General features: G+C 53.9%; 1 protein-coding gene across 10 annotated transcripts; it reads right to left on the reverse strand.

The window, feature by feature from the left end:
• Positions 1-300: 300 nt before the first annotated feature.
• Positions 301-27,190, reverse strand: DHX34 (DExH-box helicase 34). 10 transcript variants are annotated; one of them, XM_081515508.1, is made up of 18 exons: positions 27,160-27,190; positions 25,988-26,007; positions 23,213-24,205; positions 21,945-22,256; positions 19,959-20,213; positions 17,304-17,406; positions 15,622-15,839; positions 11,833-12,007; positions 10,323-10,516; positions 9,473-9,574; positions 6,807-7,049; positions 6,439-6,612; positions 5,983-6,100; positions 3,726-3,832; positions 2,580-2,864; positions 1,633-1,809; positions 1,280-1,418; positions 301-571 (listed from the first exon to the last, which is right to left on the reverse strand). In XM_081515508.1, exons 3-18 carry the CDS (start codon positions 23,915-23,917, stop codon positions 438-440), a joined length of 3,441 nt encoding a protein of 1,146 aa, XP_081371634.1. In that variant the 5' UTR covers positions 23,918-24,205; positions 25,988-26,007; positions 27,160-27,190; the 3' UTR covers positions 301-437. The 10 variants fall into 10 exon arrangements, with proteins under 10 accessions (XP_081371634.1, XP_081371633.1, XP_081371629.1 ...); XM_081515507.1 differs by having other exon boundaries at positions 25,850-26,007; XM_081515503.1 differs by having other exon boundaries at positions 25,740-26,007.
• Positions 27,191-27,241: the final 51 nt, after the last annotated feature.

Here is a 27,241-nt window from a genome sequence, read left to right on the forward strand (position 1 = left end):
GAGGGATAAGAGTCAGACCTCAGGGAGGACCAGCAGAGACGGTTGCTGATTTCTGGATGTGTGTGTGCATGTGCTCAGTCACGTCTATGCAACCCCATGGACTGTAGCCCGCCAGGCTCCTCTGTCCACGGGGATTCTCCAGGCAAAAATACTGGAGTGGGTTGCCATTTCCTTCTCCAGGGGATCTTCCCGACTCAAGGATCCAACCCACCTCTCCTGCATCTCTTGCATTGGCAGGCGGGTTCTTCACCACTGCGCTACCTGGGAAGTGCACTTTATGGATGGGCAGGCTCAAAGACCTGAGTCCATCAGTGAGAGTTTATTCACATATTTATGCGCCCTCCACCTCGGGGCTGGGCCCAGACCACAGTTCCGAGCCTAGGCTGGGGGCGATGGCGGGAGTCCTGGCCTTGGCCCTGGTCTGGGATGGGCTGGGCTCACACATGCTGCCTCCGGTGCCGCAGGATTTCTGTGGGCGTGAACAGAAAGTCCTTCTGGCAGGCCTCGCAGTGGTAGGGCTTCTGCAGGGCAGATGTCTTCTGGAGGGGCTCGGGGGCAGCTTCCTCAGCCCCTAGGGGAGAGGAGAAGGGGGTTGAGGTGGGGTGCTCCACTGCATGCTCTCAGCCCCCACCCAAATACCAGGGAACCTCTGTGGCTCAGGCTCTCTCCTGGCTTCTGGAGAACTCCAGCTCTGCCTCCTCCAGGAAGTCTTCCTTGATTAATACACACACAGAGAGGCAAGTCTTTACTCTGTGTCCCCACAGGGTGAGAGAGACAGAGAAAAACACAAGTGAAGACACAGAGACTGAAAGAGACAAACAGAGAGCCCTGGCGTGGGACCACATGGCCCCACAGCCATCTCCCCGTGAGAGCCAGTATGTGGCGTGGGGCACACCACAGCAGACGCTGCCCAGGTCTGCCCACTGCGGCGTCCTCCCAGTGACAACAGGATGGATATGGCCAAGGCAGACAAGGCTTGGGGACAACTGAGAAAAAGAAAAACAAAAAGAGAAACAGAAAAGCAGAAGCAGATCAGACAGGAGGCAACACAGAGACCAAAGAGAGACAGACAGAGACACGAGAATGAGGCAGCTCCAGGCCCTCCCTGTGCCAGGCTCTGGGTCTTAGTGACAAAGCCCATATGTGACACCAGCCAGGCAGAGGGTTGAGGTCATGGATCCCTGGGGTGTGAAGCAAACGCCCAGATGCACAGGAGAGAACCACAGACTGGACGGACAGCTAGGCGGACACAGGCATCCGGGCCCCGCCCCAGCCTTACCTGGGGGGCCGTCCTGCGGGGCCTTGGGGCAGGTGTTCTCATGGGCGATGCGCTCCAGGGGCGTCAGGGGCATGTGCAGGCCGCAGTGCGGGCAGGTCCAGAAAGTGCGGAGACAGTCGCTGTACAGGTCTGTGTCGCTCTGTAACAGCTGGGCCGTGTCAGGGCTTGGCTTCCTGCCCAGCTCCCCACTGCCAGCCTGGGATCTTCCCAGAAGCCCTCGGGGCTGGCAGGCCCTTTCTGAAACTGCATGCCTGGACTAAGCTGGAATCGGGTTGGGGGTGCCGGGGGGAATCTCTAAAATCCCACTATCAGGGGCAGGAGGGTGAGGGGCCAAGGTGACTGTCTGTACTCACCGTGAGACAGTTGTAGGTAAGGAAGTCAGTGACTGCGTAGCCCCCTTTGGTGGGGTGGGGGGACGGAGTAGAGTCGCCAAAGAGGCCAGGGAGACTGGGGGCAGCCGTGATGGTCTGGGGTCCCACATAGAGGTTCTGGACTTCCAGCCCTGTGAGCCGCCGGAGGCTGTAGGAAACCTGAGCAGAGAGAGACAGGAGATAGAGCAGACAGACTCCATCAGCAGACAGGAGATAGACAGACATTATGGGAGCACCTGGATCCAGCTGTGCCTGAAGTCCATCCCTGGACTTTTCAGTTATGGGAGCCAATTGCTTAAGGCAATCACACCCTGGTTTCAGATACTCATGACCAAAGGCTTGTCTAGAATGCTCCCTTACCTGCTTTCCCCAGGCCCCTTCTCTCCTCATCCCTTGTGGGAACACATTCAGACCTCAAGTCTGACCTTCAAGTGTGGCCACCCTGCCCCTTCTTCTCTGGCATGTCAGCCCATTCCCCTTTCTCCAGTCCTCTGGGTCCCACTGCATCCATGTGTAGTAGAATCAGAAGCAATTCTCAACCTCCACACCACATAAAGAAGTGGGGGTTCAGTTTCAAGCATGCTCTGTCCAATTCTTCCCATCTGTCTTCCATGCACCTCACGGCTTCTCTCTCATATCTTGCACATCCTTGACTGCTACTAAGGGGTAACCTGCACCCCAGATACAGCAGGTATTAATACGCATCTGTTGAATGAGGGCTGCAGAGGTTAATGGGGTGGCTCCGGGCGTCAAATCTTGGGTTCACCCTTACCAGCTGTGTGACCTTGAGCCTGTCATTAACCTCTCTGGTTTGAAAACCCCTAAATATGGGTGTCTTGATGAGCTGGAAGCCAGGGCCCTCCAGAGCCTTCATCCCTGTGGCTGACGGCTCCTCCTGCTAAGGGGGCAGGTGCCCAGGAGGCGGGTACCTTGGATGTCGTGAACTGCAGCAGCTCCCTGCTCAGAGCTGCCACCTCCTTGTGGTCGATGGGGGCTTCCTCCTCCTCCTCCTCTTCGTCCTCCAGCCGCCGCCGGGCCTGGTGAGCCAGCTGCCGGTCCAGGGCACTTTCCCAGTGGGCCCGGAGCCGCAAGGAAGCCGCCAGGAGTCGGACAGCACTCTCAGTGTCTGCGAGCTGGAGCTCCAGCCAGCCGTCGGCCACCAGGCGGGAGCAGTCACCATTGGTGTCCAGGGACCGACTGAACAGCAGGAGGGACTGGAAGAGACAGAACAGGAGACAGGAAGTAGTGGACGGGCATGATGCCATCTTAGAGCAGCCCCCTCGTGACTGGGCTCCTGCCCACCCCTCATTCACCCACCCCCATCCTTGGTCCCCACCACCATCTGCTCCTGTCCTACGATTGCAGTCGCTTCCTCGCTGGGCTCGCGGACCCTGCCCCATGTCAGTCCCTGATCCAGCTCTGCTCAGAACCCTAAGGTGGTGGGGAGCAGGGAGATCTGGTCTCACCTGCCTCCCTGACCTCACCTCCCTGACCTCACCTCAGCCAGGTGACCTCACCTCACCTCCCCGACCCTGACTCTGCTCCAGCTGTTCCCTGTTCACACCGTGCATGTGGTGCCCCAGGGCCTTTGCACTTGCTCTTCCCTCTGCCTAGGTCACTCTTCCCCCAGAGATCCCTACAGCCCCTCCCGCGTTCAGGCCTTTGCCTGACTGCACCTTCCCAGTGAGGCCCATCCAGATGGCCTAATTCCATACTAGAACCTGTCCCTCTCCCCTTCCCCACCCCTCCACAGTCCCTTTACCCTGTTCTTTCCGCTCTCTGCTCTATCACTCAGCGCTGCACTGTGTTTATTGCTACTGCCTGTCCTTCCCAGCTAGACGTGAGCTCTGGGGGGGCAGGGACTGGGTCCTGCCTTGTGTGTCTTCCCCAAGTGCTGGCACCGGGCAGGCGCTCGGCCAGTAATGAATGGATACCAGGAGGAGGAGACAGCAGCCAGCATGGGGGAATATGGCTCCTCCAGGCCCGCCCCCACCCCCGGGGCCCCCTGCCCCAAGGAACACAGCCATGGCACCCAGCAGTTAGGAGGGAGGCAGGGCGGCTGGGGTGGGACCCACCTGTAGAGCAGGGACGCGGACACAGTTCATCAGGTACGGTTTGTTGGTCTCCAGGAGGGAGACGAAGGTGACAAGCTGGTGCTTGCTGCTCATCTTGTCCCTGTCATCTGGGAGGGTCAAGGGGACAGCTCAGTATCCCCTCCCCACCCCACCCCCCACAAACACACCCATCATTCCCCCCAGGGGCGGTCTGTCCTGCCCCCACTATTCAAGTGAAATGAAGTGTTAGTGGCCACAGTTGTGTCTGACTCTTTGTGACCCCAGGGACTGTAGCCTGCCAGGCTCCTCCGTCTGTGGGATTTCCCAGGCAAGAATACTGGAGTGGGTAGCCATTCCCTTCTCCAGGGGATCTTCCCAACCCAGGGATCAAACCCAGGTCTCCTGAACTGCAGGCAGATTCTTTACCGCCTGAGCCACCAGGGAAGCCCCATTCAAACATCCACACAAAGAATATGTATAAGGATAAAATGTCTGTGGCATATTCTTAAACATTCTGCCAAGCTGAATATGATTTAGGCTATTCAGTGATATTAAGAATTGTTGCTAATTTTGTTAGGGCTGATGGATGACAGCATTGTGGTGATACAAAATAACAGTCCTTATGAATAGGATTTTTATTATCATTACTAACTGTAAGATGTCTGGGACCTGCTTTAACATGCTCCAGCAAAGACGGGGGAAAAAAGTCAAGGGGACAGAATAAACAAGGATGGAAAATGCTGACAGCTGCAGCTGGGTAAGGTTACAGAGGGTTCATCACAGTCTCTCTACTTAAAAAGATCCCTGGAACTTTCCAAATGTTTTCAAAAAGGAGAAAAACAGGATTTTCTGGTGGCTCAGGGGTAAACAATCCACCTGCCAAGGCAGGAGACACAGGTTTGATCTCTGATCCAGGAAGATCTCACCTGTCCACAGAGCTACTACCCCCACGCACCACCACTACTGAGCCTGTGCTCTAGAGGCTGGGAGCCGCAACGAGAAGCCTGCGCCCTGCAACTAGAGAAAAGCCATGCAGCAAGGAAGACCCAGCACAGCCAAAAGTAAAATAAGTAAGTAAAACTAGTTTTTAAAAAGGAGAAAAACAATGTACAGTAAGTCCCCTACATACATACCTCCAGGTTGCAAACTTTCAAAGATGTGAATGTATTATAAATCTATTACAGTACTACATAACTGATTGTGTTACATGGGTCCTAGCTGTGTTAAGACTTATGAACAAACAGGACTTATGAACATGTTCTTGGAACGGAACTTGTTCATATGTACGGGACTTACTGTAATAGGAAGAGGATAAGTTGACTAGGAATTTACACAACTTAAAGATTAGAAGGACTTCCCTGATGGTCCAGTGGCTAAAGGTTTGAGCTCCTCATGCAGGGGGCCCGGGTTCAATCCTTGGTCAGGGAAATGGATCCACGGCTCAACTAAGTGTTCGAATGCCTCAACTAAGACCCAGTGCAATCAAACAAATAAATAAACATTAAAAAAAAAAAAAGATGTCATGTCGATGTATGGCAGAAACTAACACAATACTGTAAAGCAATTCTCCTTCATAGAGAATAAATAAATTTTTTTTACAAAGAAAAAGATTAGCGAGAAAGTTTCCAATTCTATCTTTGGTGTTTAAAATCATAAACTTTATCTTGTGGGGTTAGTATTTGCCATTTTAACGCAGTGTGTTACTTTCTTTACAAACAAGAGAAGGATGAGTTGCGTTTCAGCGCTCAGACAAAGCACACAACGCTGAAGGCGTGAAGCCCCCAGCCGAGTGCAGGGCCTGCACCTGGGGAAGGGCGCCCCCTGCAGACCGGCCTGGCCCGAATGCAGCTTCAGCAGAGGCCACCTTTTGGCCTGGATCCCACTAGAAGGTAGACCGAATGCAACTGCCTGAACACTGGGGCTGGGGACGCCCCGCCCTGGGAAGGACCAAGCCCTGAGGTTCACGGGGCTCCCTTGACTCCTCTCCTGGCAGGCGCTGCTCTAATGGCTCAAACCTCAGGCCTTGGGACAGGCTCCGGGCAGCCAGCACCGCATGGGGAGGGCGAGGCTCGGTGGAGAGAGGGGTGGACCCCCCAAGGCCACCCAGCCAGGTGTGGCTCTTGGGACCTGCAGGTCTCAGGTCAGCAGCCCCAGGGAAGGCAGAGTGTGGGAGGCGCGAGGGGGTAACCCCCAATGGCAAGTGGCACCCCAAGATCACTGTGCCCCCTCACACCCCCAGCGGAAGGCTGCTCCCCACCCCCGACTGGGCTCCCAGTACCTCGGCTCCCGTCGCCGCCCCTGGCCGCCTGCTCCTGTGTGTGCAGCACCTCGGGGCTGTTGGCGAAGACACAGGTGGGGTGCAGCACGACACCCTGCTTGGTCTGGGTGTGGAAGATCTGGAGGAGTGGAAAGCGGAGCCCAGGGGACAGAGGCTCAGACCTGCTCTTCCCGCTGCCAGATTCCCTCCTCCTCGTCTCAACTCAAAATTCCCTCCTCCAGGAAGCCCTCTCTGATTCCCTCCCACGCTGATCAGGTCCCCCTGTTCCTCAGCCCCTGGGTCCCCATCCCACTCTGGGTCACTGTCTGGGCACAAGTCTCTCCCCTGCCCCCATCATTAGACTGTACCCCACAAGGACAGGGTCAGGGCTGCCTCGGTCACTGCTGTAACCCCAGCACAGAGCAGGAGCTGGGAAGGGGTGACAGATGACAAGACACAGATGGGAAGGAGACACACCTGGTCTGAGTCCTTGCGGCCGCTGTTGAACGGGTCCGGGACGGCGAGCTGCGGGTAGAGGCCCCGGCCGAGCACCAGCTTGAGCAGGGCCATCTGGTCCCGAGTCAGGGCCTGGGCCGAGCTGGCGGCTGCCTGCAGCTGCTCCAGATTGTGCCGGAGCTTAAACTTCACATCCTGGGGGGAACACAGTGGAAGGTGGGTTCCTGAGGCCCTCCCCACCACCCACGGGGTTGGTACTGGAGTCTGGGGATCCCAGGGGTTCAGTAGACACCTGTCCATAGGAACCTACCTCCTGAGATGAGGAGTCCCCGCTCTGATGAATGCCATCCCCACCGCCCCAGGCCCCAGACGGCCCCATGGTGCCCCACCTGGATGTCCACGCTGTCACCGGCCCCCCGGGAGGCTGAGCCACCCCGCTCTTCGTCGCTGGACCAGCCGTCCTGATCGCCCTGGACTCGCAGCACTTTGCGCTTGCGCCCCGCGCCCTCCTCGTGCCGGCGCTTCAGCTGGTAGAGTGCCTGGCGCTCCCGCCGCTGCTGCAGCCGACTATAGCTGTCCCCCGGCTGTGGGGCCCGGGCCCCGGCCAGCAGCCCGTGGTCCTCCAACAGCTCCTGGGGGCGGATGGAGCCCGAGTGAGGGACACAGTCAGGCGCACTCTGGACCCAGATGCATGTTCCAGCCGGGGGCCGGCAGCTGGCTGGCATGTGACCTCACCCTTAGAGCCACTCTTGTCCTCAAATGACAATCGGGGACCCTCCTGGGACCTCCCAGCTGGGGCTGAAAGGGGCTATATGAGAACCACTCTCTGGGAATTCCCCTGTGGTCCAGTGGTTAGGACTTGGCATTGTCACTGCCAGGACCCAAGTTCAATCCCTGGTCAGGGAACTAAAGACAACAACTCTTTGCATGGTGCTGGGCACGTGACTGTTCTAGGAAAGAGAACTGTCTTCGTCGCTGGCCAACGGAACACCCAGGCCGGGGGACAGGAGGGAAGAGAGGAGACCAGGCGATCATTACCATGCACGGTCCTCCCTGGGGGTTCAGGTCACACGCCCTTTCCACCCAGCTGTCCCCGGGCTCTGGTTACACGCCCACCTGCCCCTCCAGGCCTGCACCAGCCCCGTGAGGTTCCTACACTAAAATGCTTCTCAGAGTGTGGTGCTCTTGCCGGTAGCAGCAGCAGCATCTGGGATCATCTGGGAAGTTGTCACAAATACCGGGGCTTCCCTGGTGGCTCAATGGTAAAGAACCCGCCTGCCAACACAGGAGACCCAGGTTCAATCCCTGGTCCGGGAGGGTCTCACATGCCTTGGAGCAACTAAGCCTCTGCACCACAACTACTGAGCCTGCGCTCTAGAGCCCAGGAGCCACAATTACTGAGCCCACACACCCTAGAGCCCGTGCTTTGCAGCAAGAGAAGCCACTGCAATGAGAAGTCTGCACGCCGCAACTAGAAAGCAGCCCCCGCTCACTGCAACTAGAGAAAAGCCCACGCAGCAACAAAGACCCAGCACAGTCAAAAATATATAAATAAAGTTATTTAAAAAAAGAAATCCCAAGACCTGCGCCCTACCCAGAACGACTGAATCAGAATCTCCGGCGGGTGGTGTGGAATCTAGAAATCATGGACCCTCCCCATGATTCCAATGCCCCTGAGAGACCTCCTGCCCACGCCTCCAGAAACAGCCTCCCAGGGACCCTACTGGATTGACCCTCTGTTTCTCACTGAGCCCCAACCAATGAGAAGAGGCAGGATATCTCATGGGACACAGAGAGTGAGAGAAGGAAAAGCACCCCACTTTTCTTCCATTTCTCAGCAACTGGGGCCCAACAAAGGTTGAACCACTGCTCTTTAGAAAGTCAGAGACGTTGAGAGATGTCAAGTACGAAGAGGATGTCTGAACGTGGGGACCCATTAATGCACAGGAGGCCATGGTGGTGACCGCCCACTCCGAGATCTGCAGCCAAGGGGAATGGCTAAATCAGAGGCTGTTTTCTTTTACTTTCATTCCGTGGCACGCTACACAACGGGGGGGTGGGGGTGGGGTAATGGGTAGAATTCCCCAGCACCAGAGCTTTTTTGTCCTCAAAAGGAAAGATGCCTGTGGAATATTAATGACACAAACCACCTGCAGAACCACATCCTGATAATAACAATAAACATTGCAGGGCTTCCCTGGTGGTCCAATGGTTACAAATCTGCCTTGCGATGCAGGGGACATCAGTTCGCTCCCTGGTCTGGGAAGATCCCACATGCTGCAGAATAACTAAGCCCAGTGCCACAACTCCTGAAGCCCACCCACCCTAGAGCCCGTGCTCCACAAGAGAAGCCACAGCAGTGAGAAGCCCGAGCACCCCAACTAGAGAGAAGCTCCGCTCACAGCAACTAGAGAAAGCCTGCGCTCAGCAATGAAGACCTAGCACAGCCCAAATAAATGAATAAAGTAGATATTAAAAAAACTGCAAATCTACATGTATTAACTCATTTAGTCCTCACAGGAATGCTGGAGGCGGGGCTACTTTTTGCTTCCCCATTTTCTGAGGGAGAAGCTGAAGCCCTAAGAGGCCCAGTACCTTGCCCTGGGTTGAATTGCTAGCAAGCAGCAGAGCGCAGATTCAGTGCTGAGGTGTCCCGCTCCAGATGGTGCCTCCAATCACCACTCCTGAAGCCCACCTAAAGCCCGTGCTCTACACTTCCCAGCACTTGGCCTGCACGGCCACGTCAGCACTCCAGCTCGAGAACGAGGCTCTTCGTGAGGATGTGACTCGTGATGGCAGAACTTGTCTACTCCTCCAGGAAGCCCTCCTGGATTTTCACCCCTTTGCCCTGGCCCCACCCCACACCTAGCCATGTGATGGTGGGGGAGGTGGGTGTGGGGAGGGGCTCTGACGATGCTGTCAGAGAAAAGATGCCACGCTGTGGAGGGTGTTCACGCATACTCTCCCTCTACCTCCTCCCACCCCCGTGCCCCAAATTTGTTCCTGGCTGCCTTCCCCAGGGAGGCTGGCCCCCACTGCTCCTCCCAGGCCTCACCTTGAACTGGCGCCGCAGGTTGGCCATCTCGTACAGCCGGTGCTCCTCAATGCCCCGGTGGCGGCACCACTTGCGTGAGTTTCTGCCCCGTTCAGATTTCACCTGGGTGGAGGTCCAGACCTCAGGAGGTCAGGACCTGACCAACTGGGGGAAGGGGTGGGGGTGCTGACCCACCACCCAGACAAGCCCCAACACCAGCCGCTGGGAAGATGTGAGGCTAGTGGGAGACCTGTCGGCCCTCCCTCAGCGACACCTGCTCTCCTTCTTCCAGGTCTCAGCCCCAGTGTCTCCTCCTACAGGAAGTCCTCCCAGACTACACGGGGTCAGACACCCCCTCTGGGGCTCTCCAAGTCCCCTGGACTCCCCACTGCAGCCAATTTTGGGTGGTCACTGTCCAGGGATGGTCTGCCTCTCTGCATTGGACTGGGAGTCGCAGGAGGGCAGGGCCAGGTAAGTTTAGTCACCACTGGGTCCCTAGCACAGCTCAGGACAGGACCAGGCCTGGTCAGGAACACGTGTTCAACACACAGACACCCCCTAAGGCCAGGGAACACGTGTTCAACACACAGACACCCCTCTAAGGCCAGGGAACATGTGTTCAACACATAGATACCTGCTAAGGCACCGAAAAGCCAGACAGCGCTGGCTTTAGTCAGTGCTTAGAGACCCCAGGCTCCCCTCAGCACGTGCCGGTGCCATGAAAAGTGGACTCGGGGTTCTTCCCAGACAGGTAGGGTCTGCGGCAGCCTCAGGGGTCCTCCCTGGGGTGGGGGTGGAGCACAGAGCCCTGACTCCGTGCAGAATGACAGCCAGGCGGCCAGGGGCGGGGGAAGGGTGCTGCCAAGCTCACCTGCACCCAGGTGTTGAAGACGTTGAAAAGCGTGAAGGGGTCGCCCTGGTCACTCTCCAGGGGCCGCCGCGCCGCCGCGCACTCGGGGTTGCTCTGAGCGCTGCGGGTGAAGGGCGACTGGACGCTGAGGGCGGCGGCGATGGTGAGCACGGGCTCGGCCAGGTGGAACATGGAGCCCAGGATCAGCATCTTTCCTGGGGTGGATCTGCGCTGAGCCTCCTGGGCACCCGACGGCGTTCCCCACTCCTCGGGTACCTCTGACCCACCACCCACCTCACCCCCAGGGGGCCTCGGGAGCCAGGGGGACAGAATTACACCCAGAATCAGCACCCAGCGTGATGAAAGACTGTTTCCACCTGCCCAGAAGTCAGTGACCTGACTCATCCTCACTGTTCCCCTGCCCACCTTTCCAGAAAGTTCCTGTTACACAGCTAGCCTCGTAAGATAAAGATGGGCAGTAAAACAAGGCTGTCCCAGAACTCTTAGCTCTGTCACCTCGGGCAAGTCCCTCCACCTCTCTGTACCTGTTTCTCCATCTGTGAAATGGGCTAACAGCAGTGTCTACGTGCTGTGAGCATGAACTGTTTCACCTGTGAAGCACTGGGAGCTTACTGGCACGGAGGAAGACCAGTGGTGAGCCACCTGGGCCCAGCACCACCCAGCACCGCGTCCTCTGTGCCTCCTGCCCCGCAGGGCCCGGGGACCGATGGTGCCAGTCTGGCTGGAGTGTGCCTCCCTGGTGAGCTAGTGATGTGCTTTCTCTGAGCCTCGTTTTCCTCATCTGTACAACAGGGATGCCTGGAGGTCCTACCCTCACCAGAGGAAGATGAAGTTAAGAGCCACGGAGTCTCTCACACTGAAACACAGCAAAGGCTCATGGAACATTCTCTTTCCCCTCAGATCCGATTCTCTCTGCACTAGCCCTGTCCCCCTCTAACACAAACAGAAATAACCACTTCCACAGCCGTGGGGGGCCCTCAGGGCGGGCGGCATCTGGCCTGTTGCCCATACTGCTGCTCCAGCGTGTCACAATGATGGGGACTTTAATGTTGACACGGGAAGCAAGCTCCCTTGAGCACCACGCTTGGGACTATTCTCTGGGCCATGGATAGTTGGTTGGCAGATACAGAATGTCCTGAGTCAGAAGAATTGGGCAAGATGAAGATGAATATGCCTCGGTTAGCAACCTCCTTGGGAGGGGCTAGGATGACTCAGGAAATGAGTAAGAGGAAGAGGCTGGCAGTTTTGACATCCTTTTAACCATAGGAGAGGGGGTACCAGGGTGAAGCTGGGGCTTGGCTGGGCACAGGAAAGAACCATCTGTTTTGTTTACTGCTGTAACCCTGGCGCTAGAACAGTGTGTGGCACAGAGGACTTGTGAATCAATGGACAGGGCCCAGAGACAGAACACCCTTGCCTCCAGGTCACTCAGAGAGTGAGCATCGTCCCACACCCATTTTCAGGACCCTCCGTGATCACCCCTGGTGGGGGGGAGTGCAGTGGTCCTCACCAATCACGACGTCCACTGGCAGCTGCGCTAGCAGGGACCCGATGGGGGTGAGGGCCTCTGAGCTGTCCAGCGCCCCCTGGTCCCGGAGGTAGAGGATGGCCGTCTCCAAGCTGGTTGGTGGTGGGGGCTCGATAAACGGGAAGGTTCGGGGGTCCCCCACGCTCATGCTCTTCATCTAGAATGACAGTCAAACCCCCTCAGGAATGGGGAACATAGAAGCCACTGGGGAACACTGGGGGCCTCAGGGATCACAAACCTGTGACACTTTAAAACGCCCAGAGGGAGGGGACATACACATACCTATGACTGATTCATGTTGGCATATGGCAGAAACCAACACAATATTGTGAAGCAATTATCCCCCAATTAAAAATAACTAAATAAATTTTAAAAATACATCCAATGTCAAGGCTCACTGTACAGAAGTGGGGAAGGCGGGCCATTATCTCTCTGTCCACCAAGCAGCTCTTCTCCCAGACCCTGGCCACGGAGCAAGCCCATGATCTAAGCTGGACCATTTGAGGTTTCTCAGCCCCTGGTCACAGCAACTGACAAAGGGATGGGCATGTGACCTGAGCTGGGCCAATCAGAATCCTTCCCTGGGACTTTGCAACCTGGAGCTGAGAGAGAGAGAGGCACTCCGGCACCCACTCTGGTTCTGAGGGGCCAGGGTGGAAGCCTAGAGCAGCTGAGGTTATTTTTCCCACTGCCTGGAAATCAGCCAATCCATAGCAGATGGAGAAACCCTTTATTTTTTCTTAAGCCCAATCTCCCCCAACATGGATACACAAATCCATAAAATCCCCTTTTCTGAATACAGCAGCTTGAGTCAGATTTCTTTCACTTTTGACAAGAGCATCCTGATTAGTTCAGTAGCACAGAGGGGCAGTGGCTTGCGGGAGGAAGACGTGAAGTGTGTACCCATCACTGGACCTGACACGGCTCAGGGAAAACAGCACCCCTCTGGTGAGGGGATGAAGGTAAAGCTGGTATGGCGGCTCACATGACTCAGGGAGGACAAAACTCAGAGAGCCTGGGGCTCAACCAAAGTCTCTGGGCTAGGTGACCTCTCCCCTGGCGCTGATCTGGAGGCCACCAGAAGTTCTAGGCCATTCAGCCAGTCATCCCACCATCCTCCCTGGTTACTGAGCCCTGGTGCTGACTGACCACTAACACTCGTTGAAAGACCTTCAAATTAGGAGCTCTGGGTTGGGGGATAAAGCAATGATGATTTTGACTTTTTAGGCACTCCAGTGATTCCAGCATGTAACTGGGACTGCGAATCATTGCTCTGATCCAGTCAGGCAATGCCCTCCCTTCCTCCTGGACAACTACAGGTCAATTACAGGTCACAGAGTGGACACACGACCCAGTTCCACCAACAAGGCAGGATGGTAGACCAGCCAGGGCATCTGGAAAAGTTCCCATGGCCTTAAAAAAACAAGACCCACAGGGGCTTCCCTGGTGGCTCAGTGGTAAAGAAGCTGCCTGCCGATGCAGGAGACACTGGCTCAGACCCTGGTCCGGGAAGATCCCACCTGCCCCAGAGCAACGAAGCCACAACGACTGAGCCTGTGCTCTAGAGCATGTGAGCCACAACTACTAAAGCCCGAGAGCCCTACAGCCCTTGCTCTGCAATAAGAGAAGCCACCGCAAGAACCCCAGTGCCACAACTAGAGAAAAGCCCGTGCCGCAACAAAGACCCAGAACAGCCAAAAATAAAAACAAAATTACTTTTAAAAAATGAGACCCATAAAGAAGGGCAGTTCATTGCTTCTGCTGCCAAACAGATAAAGGAGGAGGAGGTGCTGCCTGTGGCTACCAAAGTGAAGGGGCATTCATGAGGCAGGCTCTGGAGCCTGAGAGCCTCAGATGAATCCGGGCTCTGCCCCTTGCCAGCAGTACCACATGGATCAAGGTACTTTACCTCTCTGCGCATCCTTTTTCTCATACATAAATTGGAATAAGCTTACTTACTATACAGAAGTTGTGAGAGGATCAAAACAGTTATACATGTAATTTAGAACAGAGCCCAGCACATGAGAAATACTAGGTAAAATTATTTTCTATCATCATCGTCATTGTCATCACTGTTATTTGGAGAGCTGCTGGTAAGCTGAGGTTGGAAAGCTAGAAAAAACACTGGCGGTCAGTGGTTAAGACTCTGAGCTTCCACTGCAGGGGCTGTGCTGTGCTTAGTTGCTCAGTTGTGTCCAACTTTTTGCGACCCCATGGACTATAGCCCACCAGGTTCCTCTGTCCATGGGGATTCCCCAGGCAAGAATATTGAAGTGGGTTGCCATGCCCTCCTCCAGAGGATCTTTGAAACCCAGGGATCAAACTCAGGTGTCCCGCATTGCACGTGGATTCTTTACTGTCTCAGCCACGAGGGAAGCCCAAAAATACTGGAATAAGTAGGTTATACCTTCTCCAGGGGATCTTCCTGGCCCAGGAATCGAACCAGGGTCTCCTGTGTTGCAGGTGGATTCTTTACCAGCTGAGCCACCAGAGAAGCCTCCACTGCAGGGGGTACAAGTCCACTCCCTAGTCGGGGAGCTAAGATTCCACATGCCACAAGGCACAGCCCACAAATAAAAATTATAAATAAATACATAAATTAAAGAAAAACAAACCTGGTCCTGTACGACATCACCAATCTATTTAAACAACCAAGGCTGTAACCTACTTATCTCAAGGCTTCTCATTATGTGAAACTTTGTTCATGCCAATATTTTTCAAACAGCAGGTTACATGAATCAGGAACTTCAAGAAGTGGGTCAGAACTGGCACTTTTTCCAAAGGAAATCAAACAAATACAGACTATCAGTGTGCATCACCCTTAGGAAGGTCACATCACTCCCCTGCCTGAGGATGTGTGAGCCCGCGGCACATGCCGCCCACTTTCCTTCTCTGCTTCTTCCTAAGCACGGGATTACACTTCCCAGCCTCCCCTGCAGTGAGACACGGCCGTGAGCTCTCACCGGGGTGAGTGGAAGGGAGGTACATCACTTGTGGACCCACCCTCACCCTCCCAAACCCAAGTCCCATGCTCTCTCCCCCTCATAGGCTGCCACAAATGATGAAGGCCCTGGGGAGATGATGGAGCCACGAGAGGGACGAGGCCTGGGTTTCTGAATGAGGGTTTCCCCAGTGGCTCAGCTGTAAAGAATCCACCTGCCAATGTAGGAGACACGGGTTCAATCCCTGGGTCGGGAAGATCTCCTGGAGAAGGAAATGGGAACCCTCTCCAGTATTCTTGCCTCGGAAATCCCATGGACAGAGGAGCCTGGCGGGCTACAGCCCATAGGGTAGCAAAAGAGTCAGACATGACTTAGTGACTAAACAACACCTTTGAATAAAGGAAACTGCCTACCAGTCCAAGGATTAACATTCTGCTATGTTGGCTGTTATGTGAGTGTGTCTATTTGTCACAGCAGCCTAATCTAAGCAAAACTAACTACTGAGATACGAGCCATGACATAAAGCATATTGAGAAACCCCAGTTTTAAAAGCCACTTTCTAAAAAAAAGTAAAAAGCCACTTCCTGATGGGTTTTCTGTTACAGCTGAAAACATTCTGCTTGAGTCACAAGGTTCTTCCCATGACCCTGTGGACTGGGGGGAACAGTTCCCACCCCAATACGGGACCTGACATTTGAAAGGAATGAGTTCCCCTCTGTGGCCTGGCCCACCCTCCCCTTCCTGACCGTGAAACCCGGTCTAAATATCTTCTGGATTCCTCTCTGGCACCAGTACTCTGGATTCAGTCTCCTCTCTGCCTCTGCCTTACCTGAAGCACCAAAGCATCCAGGGCGACCCTCCGAATCTCCGGAACAGGGTAGGGGGCGAAGGCATCATAGTCCGATTCAGCATAGAGGCGGAAGCAGACGCCGGGGCCCGTGCGGCCCGCCCGGCCCTTACGCTGCTCGGCACTGGCCTGACTGATCCAGAACTCCTGCAGCCGCTGCAGTTTGGCCTGTGGGTCGTAGCTCATCTCCTTCACCTTCCCTGGGAGGGCAGGAGGGGAGCAGGAAGGGAAGGGAAGGGAAGTTGTGTGCTGGACCCATGTGGGCCCTCCACGTGCTTGGCCCTCTACCCAGCCATTCATTCACTGACACCTCACTTGGGACTCTGCTCCAGTAACACTATCCCAGAGCTTAGTTCAGGCCCCACCCTACCATTCTGTTAATGTATTCTTCAGTTTTTTCATTCATGCATCTTTTCATTTACTTCTTCAAGCCTTTCTTTATTCAGAGATTCAGTCATCCAACAAATTTTATTAACTAGGTACCAGGCTTCCCTGATGGCTCAGATGGTAAAGAATCCACCTGCAACGCAGGAGACCTGGGTTGGGAAGATCCCCTGGAGAAGGGCATGGCAACCCACTCCAGTATTCTTGCCTAGAGAATCCCCATGGACAGAGGAGCCTAGCAGGGTTGCAAAGATTCGGACACGACTGAGCAGCTAAGCACACACACAGGTGCAGGCACTGTACTATCAACTAGGGACACAGCTGTGAACAAAACAAAGTCCCTTCACTCATGGGGCTGAACAGAACACCAGATTTCATCAATTCAAGACCACGCTTTTTTCACTTTCTCTAAAACTGGAATACACCTTAAAATCAGTGACATCTCACTGATTAACAGACAGCATTTTCTAACAGTACATAAAATTATGTGTGTGTTAGTTGCTCACTTGTGCCCGATTCTTTGAAACCCTATGGACCGCAGCCCACCAGGGTCCTCTGTCCATGGGATTTTCCAGGCAAGGATACTAGAGTGGTTTGACATTTCCTTATCTTTTCTCATCGATGGTACCAGACTCAATACAGTAAGGTAACTGCTAACATTTATTGAGCATCCACTCACCCTGTGCCAGGTACTGGCCTCAGCCCCCAAGTGTATTAACTCTTCTAATCCTCACAACCTGGAGGCGGCGCTATTATTACTGTCATTTTACAGATGACCAAAATGACCCACTGAGAGTGTCAGACCTTGGTCACACAGCCAGCAGGGTACCTGGCCAGGCTGGCTCCAGTGTCTCCTCACCACTAAGCTATGCTGACTTTTCAGAAAAGAGTCTAGCTGGGATATAAAATATAATGCCCCACACTATGAAGAAAAATAAAGCCTCATCAGGGAGGTGACAGTGAAAGGAGATCACTTAGATAACATGGACAAGGTGGGCTTCTCTAATGGGGAGACATTTGCACAGGTCCTGAAATGAGGGAGGGAGGGAGCCATGGGATATCTGAAGGAAAGACAGCTCTCAGCAGAGACAACAGTAAGTGCAAAGGCCCTGAGGCAGGGGCAAGCTTGGAAGGCCTGAACGAGACTAAGATGCCGCCACTGCTCCACAGCCCTAAACACTCCTACCTCCCTGCCTCTGTGTGGAGCTCCCTCACTACACGCACACATCTCCAACCCCACATCTCGCCAGGTCCTGGGGGCAGCCAGGGGGCACCCTTACCAGAATCTACCACGAAGCGGATCCCATCAATGGTGACTGAGGTCTCAGCGATGTTGGTGGAGAGGATGCATTTCCGAACTCCAGGGGGGGCCACGTCGAATACCTGGGGGACAGTGAAAAGGTGGCCTTGGTGCCTTGTCTTTGTCTTACCCCACCCAAGCTCTTTGCACAACTAACATGGCACTTACTGACCCCCGTGTCCAGTGGCCTCCTGGATGCCTCCTGGATGTCCCATGGGACCTCACAGTCATACGTCCCAAACAGCCTAAGCACCTTCTATCAAACCCTTTCCTCCTTGGGCCCCCATCTCCTCATCTACTGCATCACTGGGGCCAGAAACCTGGGCCATCTTGGGTGTTCATCTCTCCTCACCCATCCAGCCACAGCCGATCACTTTGAATATCTCATGAATTCATTCCCTCCTCCCCAAACCCACAGCCCCTGCCCTGGTCCACGCCTATCCTTTCCTGCCCAGATCCTGCTCCAGCTTCCTCCCTGGTCTCTGGTCTCACCCCTCCCATCCAGCCTTCACATGCAACAGAGGGATCTGCTAAAGCACAAACAGAACTGCCTGCCACCTTGCTCAGAACCCTCCCAAGATCCCCCAGTGCCCTCAGGACAAAGTCCAGGCCTACAGTGGGTCTTCCAGGCCCCTGGTGGTCTACCCCGTCCACCTCTCCGGTGTCATCTCTGCTGACTCCCCCCTCACAATCTGGATCCAGCCCCTCTGAGTGTAGTTCCCCAGCTGCCCTGTCTTTCTCTCACCCCAGGCCCTTTGCACAAACCCTTCTCATGGACCCAAGAGACAGTCAGGCACAGTCGTTAAGAGTGGCAGTCAGCAACTACAGCCTGTGAGCCAAACCCACCCTGTGACCTGTTTTTGTGAACCAAATTTAATGGAACACAGCCTCTTTACAGCTGTGATTAAAGAAACAAACTGGTGAGTCTACAGCTGCTTTCTAGCTGTAAACAGCAGGGTGGCTGCGACAAAGACCATATGCCCTTAAAACCTAAAGATTTTGCCCTCTTCACAGAAAGTCTGCCGACAGCTGGTTCAGAGCATGGGCTCTGATACCAAATTACCCAAGTTCTACAGCCTGGCTCTGCCAGTCGTATGAATCTGCCTAAGTGCCTATGCCTCAGTTGCTGCAGCTGTCAAATGGGGACCACAGGACCTGGCAGAAAGGGTGGCTCAGACATTACCCAGAACAAAACAAGTGCTCTGCACACTTCAGCTGGGTCATGTGTTTCCCTGCCCCCCTTCCCAGAATGGGGCTTTCTCAGGTCTCCATTTGCAAAGTCCCTTCCTCCAGGAAGCCTTTCCTGAATCCACCAAGACTCTGCTCTCAGACTATCCAAGGCTTTCCTCTACTACTTGTAGAATCATTGATCACATGCCCATCCGGCCCCCAGCAGACCGGCAGTGTGAGAGGAAGCCCCCACTGGGTCCCAAAGGGGCCCCCCCAGCAGACCAGCAGCGTGAGAGGAAGCCCCCACTGGGTCCCAAAGGGGCCCCCCCAGCAGACCAGCAGCGTGAGAGGAAGCCCCCACTGGGTCCCAAAGGGGTCCCCGGTGCAAGAGAGCACCTGGAGGCATTCAAACGTTGTTTCTGCCTTGTCTTTCTTCTTCTTCTTTTCTTTTTACTTTTTGGTTGTGTTTTGCTTTTGTTTTTTAACTTTGCGGCTGCACCCCGCAGCATGTGGGCTCTTAGTTCCCCTGCAGTGGAAGCGTGGAGCCTTAACCACGGGACCCGACCACCAGGGAGGTCCCTCAAAGGTCGCTTCTTTAATCACTAAACAACCACGTGTGACTTGAAGAGACTCTCCCGGAGGTGACTATGGCAGTCAGCCTCCAGGATGGCCTGGGGTAGTCTCACCTGGTGGGATTCACAGCCTCACCAGGTACTGTCCCTCTGAACAGGGCAGAGGTGACGGTTTGTGATTTCCACAGCTACGTCATAAAGGATGCTGTGGCTTCTACTTTGGTCTCTTGGGAAGAGCTGGCCACCACATTGTGAGAACTCTCAAGTAGCCCCCTAGAAAGGCCCCCCAACCAACAGCCAGCCATGTGAGTGAGTGCTCCATCTCAGAAGAGAATCCTCCAGCCCCAGTCCAGCCTTCAGACGACAGCAGCCCCAGCTGACACCTGACCACGACCTCCTGAGAGACCCTGAGCCGGAACCATCCAGCTAAGCTCCTCCCAGATTCCTGATCAACAGGAACTATGTGAGACAATGAGTGTAATAGTGAATGTGCTACTAGGTTTTGGGGTAATTTGTTAGACCATCAGTGACCCAAAGGCCTGTCCCCCAGCACCCTTCCATTCCAACCAGTCTCTTCACCTTTCCCCACACCTGACTCCCAGATTCCCACGTCCAGGCCTTTGCTCAAGCTAGTTCCCCTGACCCAGATTGCCTTCCTCCCTCTTCTCTACCTCAAAATTCTCTTGTCTGCCAAAGCTCAGCTCCAGCGCCCCTCACCTCATCAGGAAGCTCGCCCTGATGCATCCTCCCTGAGCTAAAAGATGTGAGTGGCCCCTCTCTGCAGCCCACAGCCCGGGGTCGTGGGGTTGCCTCAGTCCTGTATCAGCCGCCCCAGACCCTCCTCCTCTAGCTAGACACCCCCCTGCCCCACTCCGCCTGGCTACACCCCATACCTTGTCCTGGTCGGCCACAGAGAGGGCGCTGTGCAGCGGGAGCACCACCCAGCGCTGGGTGTGGCTGGCGTAGGTCTGGGCAGCCTCGAGCACGGCGCTGATCTCTGCCATGCCACTGAGGAACACCAGGAGGTCGCCCCGCTCCTCGGGTGGGTACTTATTGTCGATGGCCTCCAGCACCCTGAGGAAGGGCCTCGGGTCCAGCTTCTCCGACTTGGACGTGGTTGGCTCAGCCTCCTGCGGCTGGTACACGACCTGTGAGGAGACGGCCCCAGGCCGGAGCAGACCTGGTCACTCCAGCTCCGACATCAGGGCGGGGAGGCCACAGGCTGACGGAGAGGACGCAGACCAGCCAGGCAGCAGAGGACAGAGGACAAACTCCCAAATAGGACAGCTTGAAGAGGATGTGATAAAAGGACAAAGTACCAAGGTAACTGAGAGGTTTCCGGGGTGCTGGTAATGTTTCATGTCTTTTATTCTAGATACTGGCTCCATTCAAGTATTTTTTTAAAATTTTTTCTTGTGATAAAAACTAAAAAAATTTTTTTTTATTTGGCTGTGCCAGGTCTTAGCTGCGGATGTGAGATCTAGTTCCCTGACCAGGGATCGAACACAGCTCCCCAGCACTGGGAGCTCAGTCTTAGCCACTGGACCGTCAGGGAAGTCCCCATTGAGATATTTAATTTGTGTAAATTAATTGAGCTGTACACTTGTGATACACGTAAATCTTTTGTAGTTGGAGTATAACTCCAACAATGACAAAATTTTAAGGGGTGGAGTCGGGATTGAAACCCTCAAAATCACTTCTCTGAAAGCACTCTTGTTGTTTTTGATGACTACTTAGAAGACAGATTGATGGGCACTGAGCTCTAGAAACCACAAGGAATGTTGCATTTCCTGCTGCTAGGAGCCTCAGAGCTGTTATCAAGCCTTGGCCCCAAAGCACAAGAGGAAGGAGCGGTTACTAAAACCATAAAGGAGAGGACTGTGCGGAGAGGCATCTTGGAGAGAGCTGTGACCTTGGCTGAGCCTCACAGCCACTGCAGACCTCGAGGGAGGGGGCTGCCTCTCCATTTCCCACTGGTCAAGGAGAAGCCGGCGGGAGGGGGGTCCGTTAGTGCCTTCCGGGGCAGACAGGAAGGTAGAGAAGGGCACAGTAGATCTGGAAGGGCAAACAGAAGCTACCTGGCCCGGGGCCATGTCTATCTGTGAGCAGGATTTAAGTCCTGGCTCTACCACTTCAGACGGATGCTGACAAACACCCTGTAGGGCACAACCAAGGATTATCCAGCCCAAACTATCAACCGTGCTGAGTCTGAGAAATCCTGCCCTGTGAGACGGTAAAGCGATGAGAAAGGAGGAGCCTGGGTCCCTGAATGACCACGTGCAACAGAATTGCCCATCAACCTGGACCAGCCTGGACCAGCTGGTTCTATTCTGTTAGATAAGAAAAATTAATTTCTGTGTTACTTGAGCCTTTAAATTTTGGGCTCTCCTCTAACAAGCACTTAGCACTGTCCCCAGGACACTGCAAATGCCCAGAAAATAGCAGCTTTAAAAAAAAAAGAGAGAGAGAGGGCTTCCCTGGTGGCACAGTGGATAAGAATCTGCCTGCCAATGCAGGGGACACGGGTTCAGTCCCTGGTCCGGGAAGATCCCACGTGCCATGGAGCCACTAAGTCCACGCGCTGCAGCTACTGAGTCCGAGCTGTAGAGCTTGTGCTCCACAACAAGAGAACCCACCGCAATGAGAAGCCAGTGCAATGCTGCAACAGAGCAGCAGCCGAAAACTAAACACGTGAAAACTTCAAAGAGAGAGAGAGAGAAGGTCATTAATTAAAGAGATGGGAAACAGAGAAGGAGAGAAGAGAAGGGACATGTCCAGGGTGGCCAGGGACCAGGTGGGGAGTCTGGTCAGGGACCAGGTGGGGAGTCTGGAGATTGGGGGGGGAGTGGGGGGCGGAGGGAGGCGTGGGCAGCACTGACCGTGATGGGGAAGAGCCGCCCCGGCACCTGTACCACGGGGGCGTTGCCAAAGTAGCTGGAGAAGAGCGAGATGTTGATGGTGGCCGACATGAGGACGACCTTGAGGTCTGGCCGCTGGGGCAGCAGGCGCCGGAGGACCCCCAGGAGGAAGTCGTTGTGGAGGTGCCGCTCGTGCACCTCGTCCACGATCAGCACCTGGTACTGGGGCAGGCTGGGCTCCCGCTGGATCTGCCGGAGGAGCAGGCCCACCGTCAGGAACACGATCTTCGTGGCTGCCGAGCGCGTGCTCTCAAAACGGATCTGGTAGCCGACCTGGGGGTGGGGGGGTGGGAGAGGGTGGTCAGAGAGGGGGTGGGCCTGTCCTGTAGCCCCTGACCCTCCCCACATTGAAAACCTGAGCAAGTGTCCCGCATTAGAGCCTAGAGACCAACAGGCTTGGGTTCGAATGTCACCTTTGCCAACTTTGGGCAATTCCATCCCGGAGACACATATTTTTTCCTTCTAGATGCCATGAGAATTACATGTGCTAAATGCACATAAAGTACTTGGCATGGAGCCTGATGTATGATACTAATTAATTATAATAGTAATGATTAACCTCTCTCTGAGTCCCTTCTATGTACCAAGACCTACTTTAAATCTTTATGTGTATCAACTCATTTCATCCTCACAACTACCACACAATGTAAGCACTATTATTACCCTCATCTCACAGATGGAGAAACTGAGGCCAGTCATCTAAAGTAAACAGGCTAAAAATTGTTATTGAGAGGAAATATATCTTAACCCCTACCTCACATCATACACATATTGATTTCAGATGTGTTTCTCTAGTCAGGGCACTCAGGCTTAGTTGCCCCATAGTATGTGGGATCCCAACCAGGGATAGAACCCAAGTTCCCTGCGTTGGAAGGTGGATTCTTAACCACTGGACTGCCTGGGAAGTCTCAATAACAATTTTTAAGTGGTCAAGCCAGGATTAGAACCCTAGACATCATTAGTAAGAAACATCTTCATTCTTTTGTTTCTGACTGCTTAGAGAAAGACTGATAAACATTTAGGCATTTCCAATTTTTTTTTTCTGTTACAGTACTAAAATGGCCACTGTTAGCGCCTTTGTCATTTGGACCATATCCAGGCAATCTACAGAGAAATTTCTAGCAGAATTATTGCTAGGTAAAAGGGTAGTGTTTTCGTAATTTTATTGATATTAACTTATCCCGCGAGGTTACGTGAGAAAACCTGGAAGCTTGTTCTGCCACACTTACCTGTGAGCCGTACTGACTGAGGCTCTCGAAGCCAACGCGCTTGGCCAGCGAGATGCAGGCGATTCGCCGGGGCTGGGTGCAGGCCACGTGGCTGAAGCCGGCGGCCAGCAGGTACTGGGGCACCTGAGTGGACTTGCCGCAGCCCGTGTCACCCGCCACCACCACCACCTGCTGCTCCTTCAGTGTCTGCAGGATGCGGTGCCCGTACTGGGCAATGGGCAGTGCCGCCCGCTCCCGCTGCAGTTTAGCCAGTCGCCCAAACGCCTGCTTCTGGCAAAAGTCCAGGTAGTGCAACAGGGCTCGGCGGAATTCAGACACTCTCTCTGGGGGCAGGCGCCTGCCCGGCCCCCGAGAGTCCAGAGCGTCCGGGCCGAGGACGGAGAGGTTGATGCGGTAGCGAGGGTCGTAAGCACGAGGCAGGTCGGCCAGTGCTGGGTGGCTGTGCTTGGACCGCCTGGCGTCTTTCTCCTCCTTCCTGGTGGTCTTGAGATTCTGGAATCTCTGCAAGCGTTCAAAGAACGTCCAAAACTTCTGACACTCCTCGGAACCCTGCCGGATATAATCCTCATCGCTGAAGAAGGCATCCTCGAAGAGGCGCCGTGTCTCTGGACAATTCCAGTCCCATTTCTCCGGGGCCTCTTCAGGACTGGGAGTCCGGGGTTGGTCCCGGAGACCCCGGCCCTCTCTCATTCTGGGAGGCGGCATGCCGTGGCCAATCCCAGGGCTGTCACAAAACTGGCCTCAGTTCTGAGCCCCTGGACCAAATATCCTCGGACATTCCCCACTTCCTGCAGTGAGAGGCCGGTGCCTGCAAGAAAGTAGCACTTTCTCCTCCAAGAGCTAATCTCCTCTGCAGTGGTGGTACAGGATCGACACAGGTATTGGCAGAGTAAATGGCCTGCAGCCTGGGTCAAGCTGGTGACACACAGGGCACCTCACAACTCCTGTGGTGACCTCTGGGATGGACACGAGTTCATCCTGGGACTGCAGGCCCTGGATGTTTGCGGGAAAAAACAGAAGACAGTCATTTTTTAGAAACATATACTGACAGCCTGCTGTTTTGCAAGCACTGGACTAGGGGAAGGGACAGCAATGGGTAAGACCACACTGAGTGCCCACAGTGGGTCCTGTCATGAGACTCTGACAATTCAGAGATGCGGGCAGCAAGAAAGGAAGCCTGGGGGCTGTGGGAGCCTTCCTTGACCATGCTTGGGAGTCAGGGAAGGATCCCCAAGAAGAGGGTGTTGGACCTGAAGGAACGTAGGTCACATGGTCAGTCAACAGCAGAACTTGGTCATGAGACACAATAACATGAGAGAGGTGCGGTCTACCGAGTTTCAGGATCCCCGGAAACCATTTGAAATTCAGTGCATGATTTTGCAAGTGTTGCGTTGTTTGTTTTTGCCTGCCTGGCACTTCCTGCTTTTTTTTTTTTTTCTGAAAAACAAATGCACTTTCCTTGGGAGAGCAGCCCTTCTTGGAATCTACATGGTTTCCACTGCCTGTAAGTCCGAGAACTTCTATTGGTTGGGCAAGTGACAAAGGCCTGGCCAATCATGGTACCGTATGCCCCCTTTAACCAGTGACTGGTCTGAGGAGTAGACACATGACCCAAGGAGGGCCAATCAGGGTCTTTCCTGGGAATATACATTAGGTTGCTAGTAGAGAAAAGCTTATCTACTATTGGCTAAGCAAGGATGATATAAGCACTGAGCTGTTTGTAGCAAGTCTTAAATAGTCTTTCCTAGAAATCTCTCCTACAGAAAAGACTGCATGTGGACACAAGGAGGCACACACAAGGGTGGTCACCAAGCAACCACAAGGAGAGAAGTGAAAGAGGGACAGGGGAGAAACTTGGCAACACCATTCAGTCCTTGAGGCTTAGTTCCTTCCAAAAGCCCATTTCACCGCTACACAAGAAAATGTCTTTTTGCTTAAGGCCTGGTTTCTCTTAGCTGTGTAACTCCTAACTAATGAAGCACATCCCCTTGTATATGCTATTTTCTGGAGCAAAGCCCATCACTCAGATTCTTAAAGGAATTTATGATCTTCAAAGGGTCCTAAGGGACTTCCCTGGCAGTCAAGTGGTTGAGCCTCCATGCTTCCAATGCAGGGAGCGGAGGTTCAATCCCTGATCAGGGAACTAAAATCCCACATGCCGTGTAGCATAGTCAAAACATACAAACAAAAAATTTTAATGAAAAAAAATTGACAAAAAGGTCGTGAGCCTTCCATGGTAAAGACTTCACAGTCAGGTAGATCTGAATTTCAGCCTCAGCTTTATCATTTACCAGATATGTATCCACGTGCAAATTAACCCCTTTAAGGTTTTCTCCATTTGTAAACGGGGAACAATCCCATCTCAAAACACTGCAATGTTTATTACCTAGAGACACAGAGAAGCTAAACAGTAACTGACATACAAGCCCACTGCTTTCTCTCCATGATGACTGACAGAGAAAACAGTGAGAGGAAACACAGGCATACAACCTGGAAAAAATTTTACACTCAAAAGGCCACAGTTCACCTTGGTTTATTAGCAATGCTTTCCCCTACTCAGCCTTCAGTTTCTGAGGGCCATCACAGAACAGAGTTCAGAGGCCCTATCTCTGTAGTCTCAGAGGGACCCAGACCAACCCTGGGAGTTATCAGAGCCAGGTAAGAGCCAGTTGAAGAACTTGTGGACTGGCAGAGCTGTTTCCCATAGAAGAGTAGCCTTGTGGGGAGTGCCCACCACTTCCTGGTAAACACGTGGGCTGGGCGATGCCATAGCACCTTCAGAGGGAATTTCTGTTCTAGGAGGGAACAAAAAGGAAAAGGCCTTGTAAGTCTGTTGCAATGCTGGGCCAGTGAGTCTCAGAAACAGACAGGGACAATGAAATGGAGGAGAGCATTCCTCCCAGGCTGCTAACTGCCTTATGTATGTATGTGGGCCAGAATGAGGGCATCCTTATGGCTCTCAAGGAGTCTATTCTTAGGCTATCTTTTGGACTTCTTGGCTTGACTAGTTTCTCTCTTACTGTGCCTCTGACCATCTCTTGGCCTATATTTTCCAGGCTCAAGGCTTTTAGAGATTTTCTCTACTTCCCTATCTCTCCTCTCCGGCTCTCCATCTTCAGGTCTCTTGTCTTTTTTCTGGTCCATCTTGCTCACCACCCTTACCTCTTCTCTTCCCTCTCCTTGACTGGTCCCAACTCTTTTCATTTATCTGATTCTCTCCCATCCTGATTCTGTTTTTCACTCTGATTTTCTCTCCAACTGTCTTTCTCTATTTGACTCCACTCCTCCTCTTCAGTTTTTCATCTCTCATTTTGTTTGAACTTTCTTTTTTCTGACTCTCCGTTTTCTTCTCTCTCCATCACTGACTCTCCATTTCTCCATCTAAAATTTTGTCACCTAGTTTGAACCTCTAATAATAGCCAACATTTACTTAGGGCTGACACATATCAGGCACTACTCTACATCACTCATATATATTTATATGCATACATATACATCATACACACACACATATACACACTTTTGTCAAAACCCTAGTTTCCACTCTCCTCGTTCTACGTTTCTCTCCATCTCCCAAGTTCACGGTGCGATCACACTTCTCCCGTGGACCCTGTGAGCCTCTCTCCGTCGGATCCATTAATCTCTTGCCCTCGATCTCTCCGGTTTTCAGCTTCTCTCCTCCCTCAACCTCCCCGTCTCTCAGTCCCTCAGTTTCTCGAAACTCCTTTTTGTGCCTCCATTTCTTTCAACCTCTCTGACCCTCAGTTCTCTTAGGAGCGCTCAGGCTCCCTCTCCATCTGCTTCTCCCGGCTGCTCGGCTTCCTCCAACACCTTGCCTCATCTCGGGGTTTCCCCCTTCCCCTCAGCCCGCTCCCAAGCTGTCCCAGAACCCGATCGGGTTCCAGTCGCCGCCACCGCCGCCCCACGCAGCCGCCCCGCCCCCTCACCTCGCTAACAGCCGAGATCGCCTCAACTTCCGGCCCCCAGGACCGCTCACGCGCCCGAAGCCGGTCCTGCGCCTGCGTACGC

The sequence above is a fragment of the Giraffa tippelskirchi genome, chromosome 7 (genome assembly GCF_054371585.1).
Source record: "Giraffa tippelskirchi isolate mGirTip1 chromosome 7, T2T-mGirTip1v1.2.pri, whole genome shotgun sequence".
Lineage (NCBI taxonomy): Eukaryota > Metazoa > Chordata > Mammalia > Artiodactyla > Giraffidae > Giraffa > Giraffa tippelskirchi.

Excerpts from the sequence above, each read along its gene's own strand:
- DHX34 (XM_081515500.1), bottom strand. The coding sequence starts at position 23,917 with ATGCCGCCTCCCAGAATGAGAGAGGGCCGGGGTCTCCGGGACCAACCC. Across the intron at positions 7,050-9,472 it reads ACCTGCGGCGCCAGTTCAAG|GAGCTGTTGGAGGACCACGG; the intron begins GTGAGGCCTGGG and ends ATCCGCCCCCAG. Across the intron at positions 572-1,279 it reads CCCGCAGGACGGCCCCCCAG|GGGCTGAGGAAGCTGCCCCC; the intron begins GTAAGGCTGGGG and ends CCTCTCCCCTAG.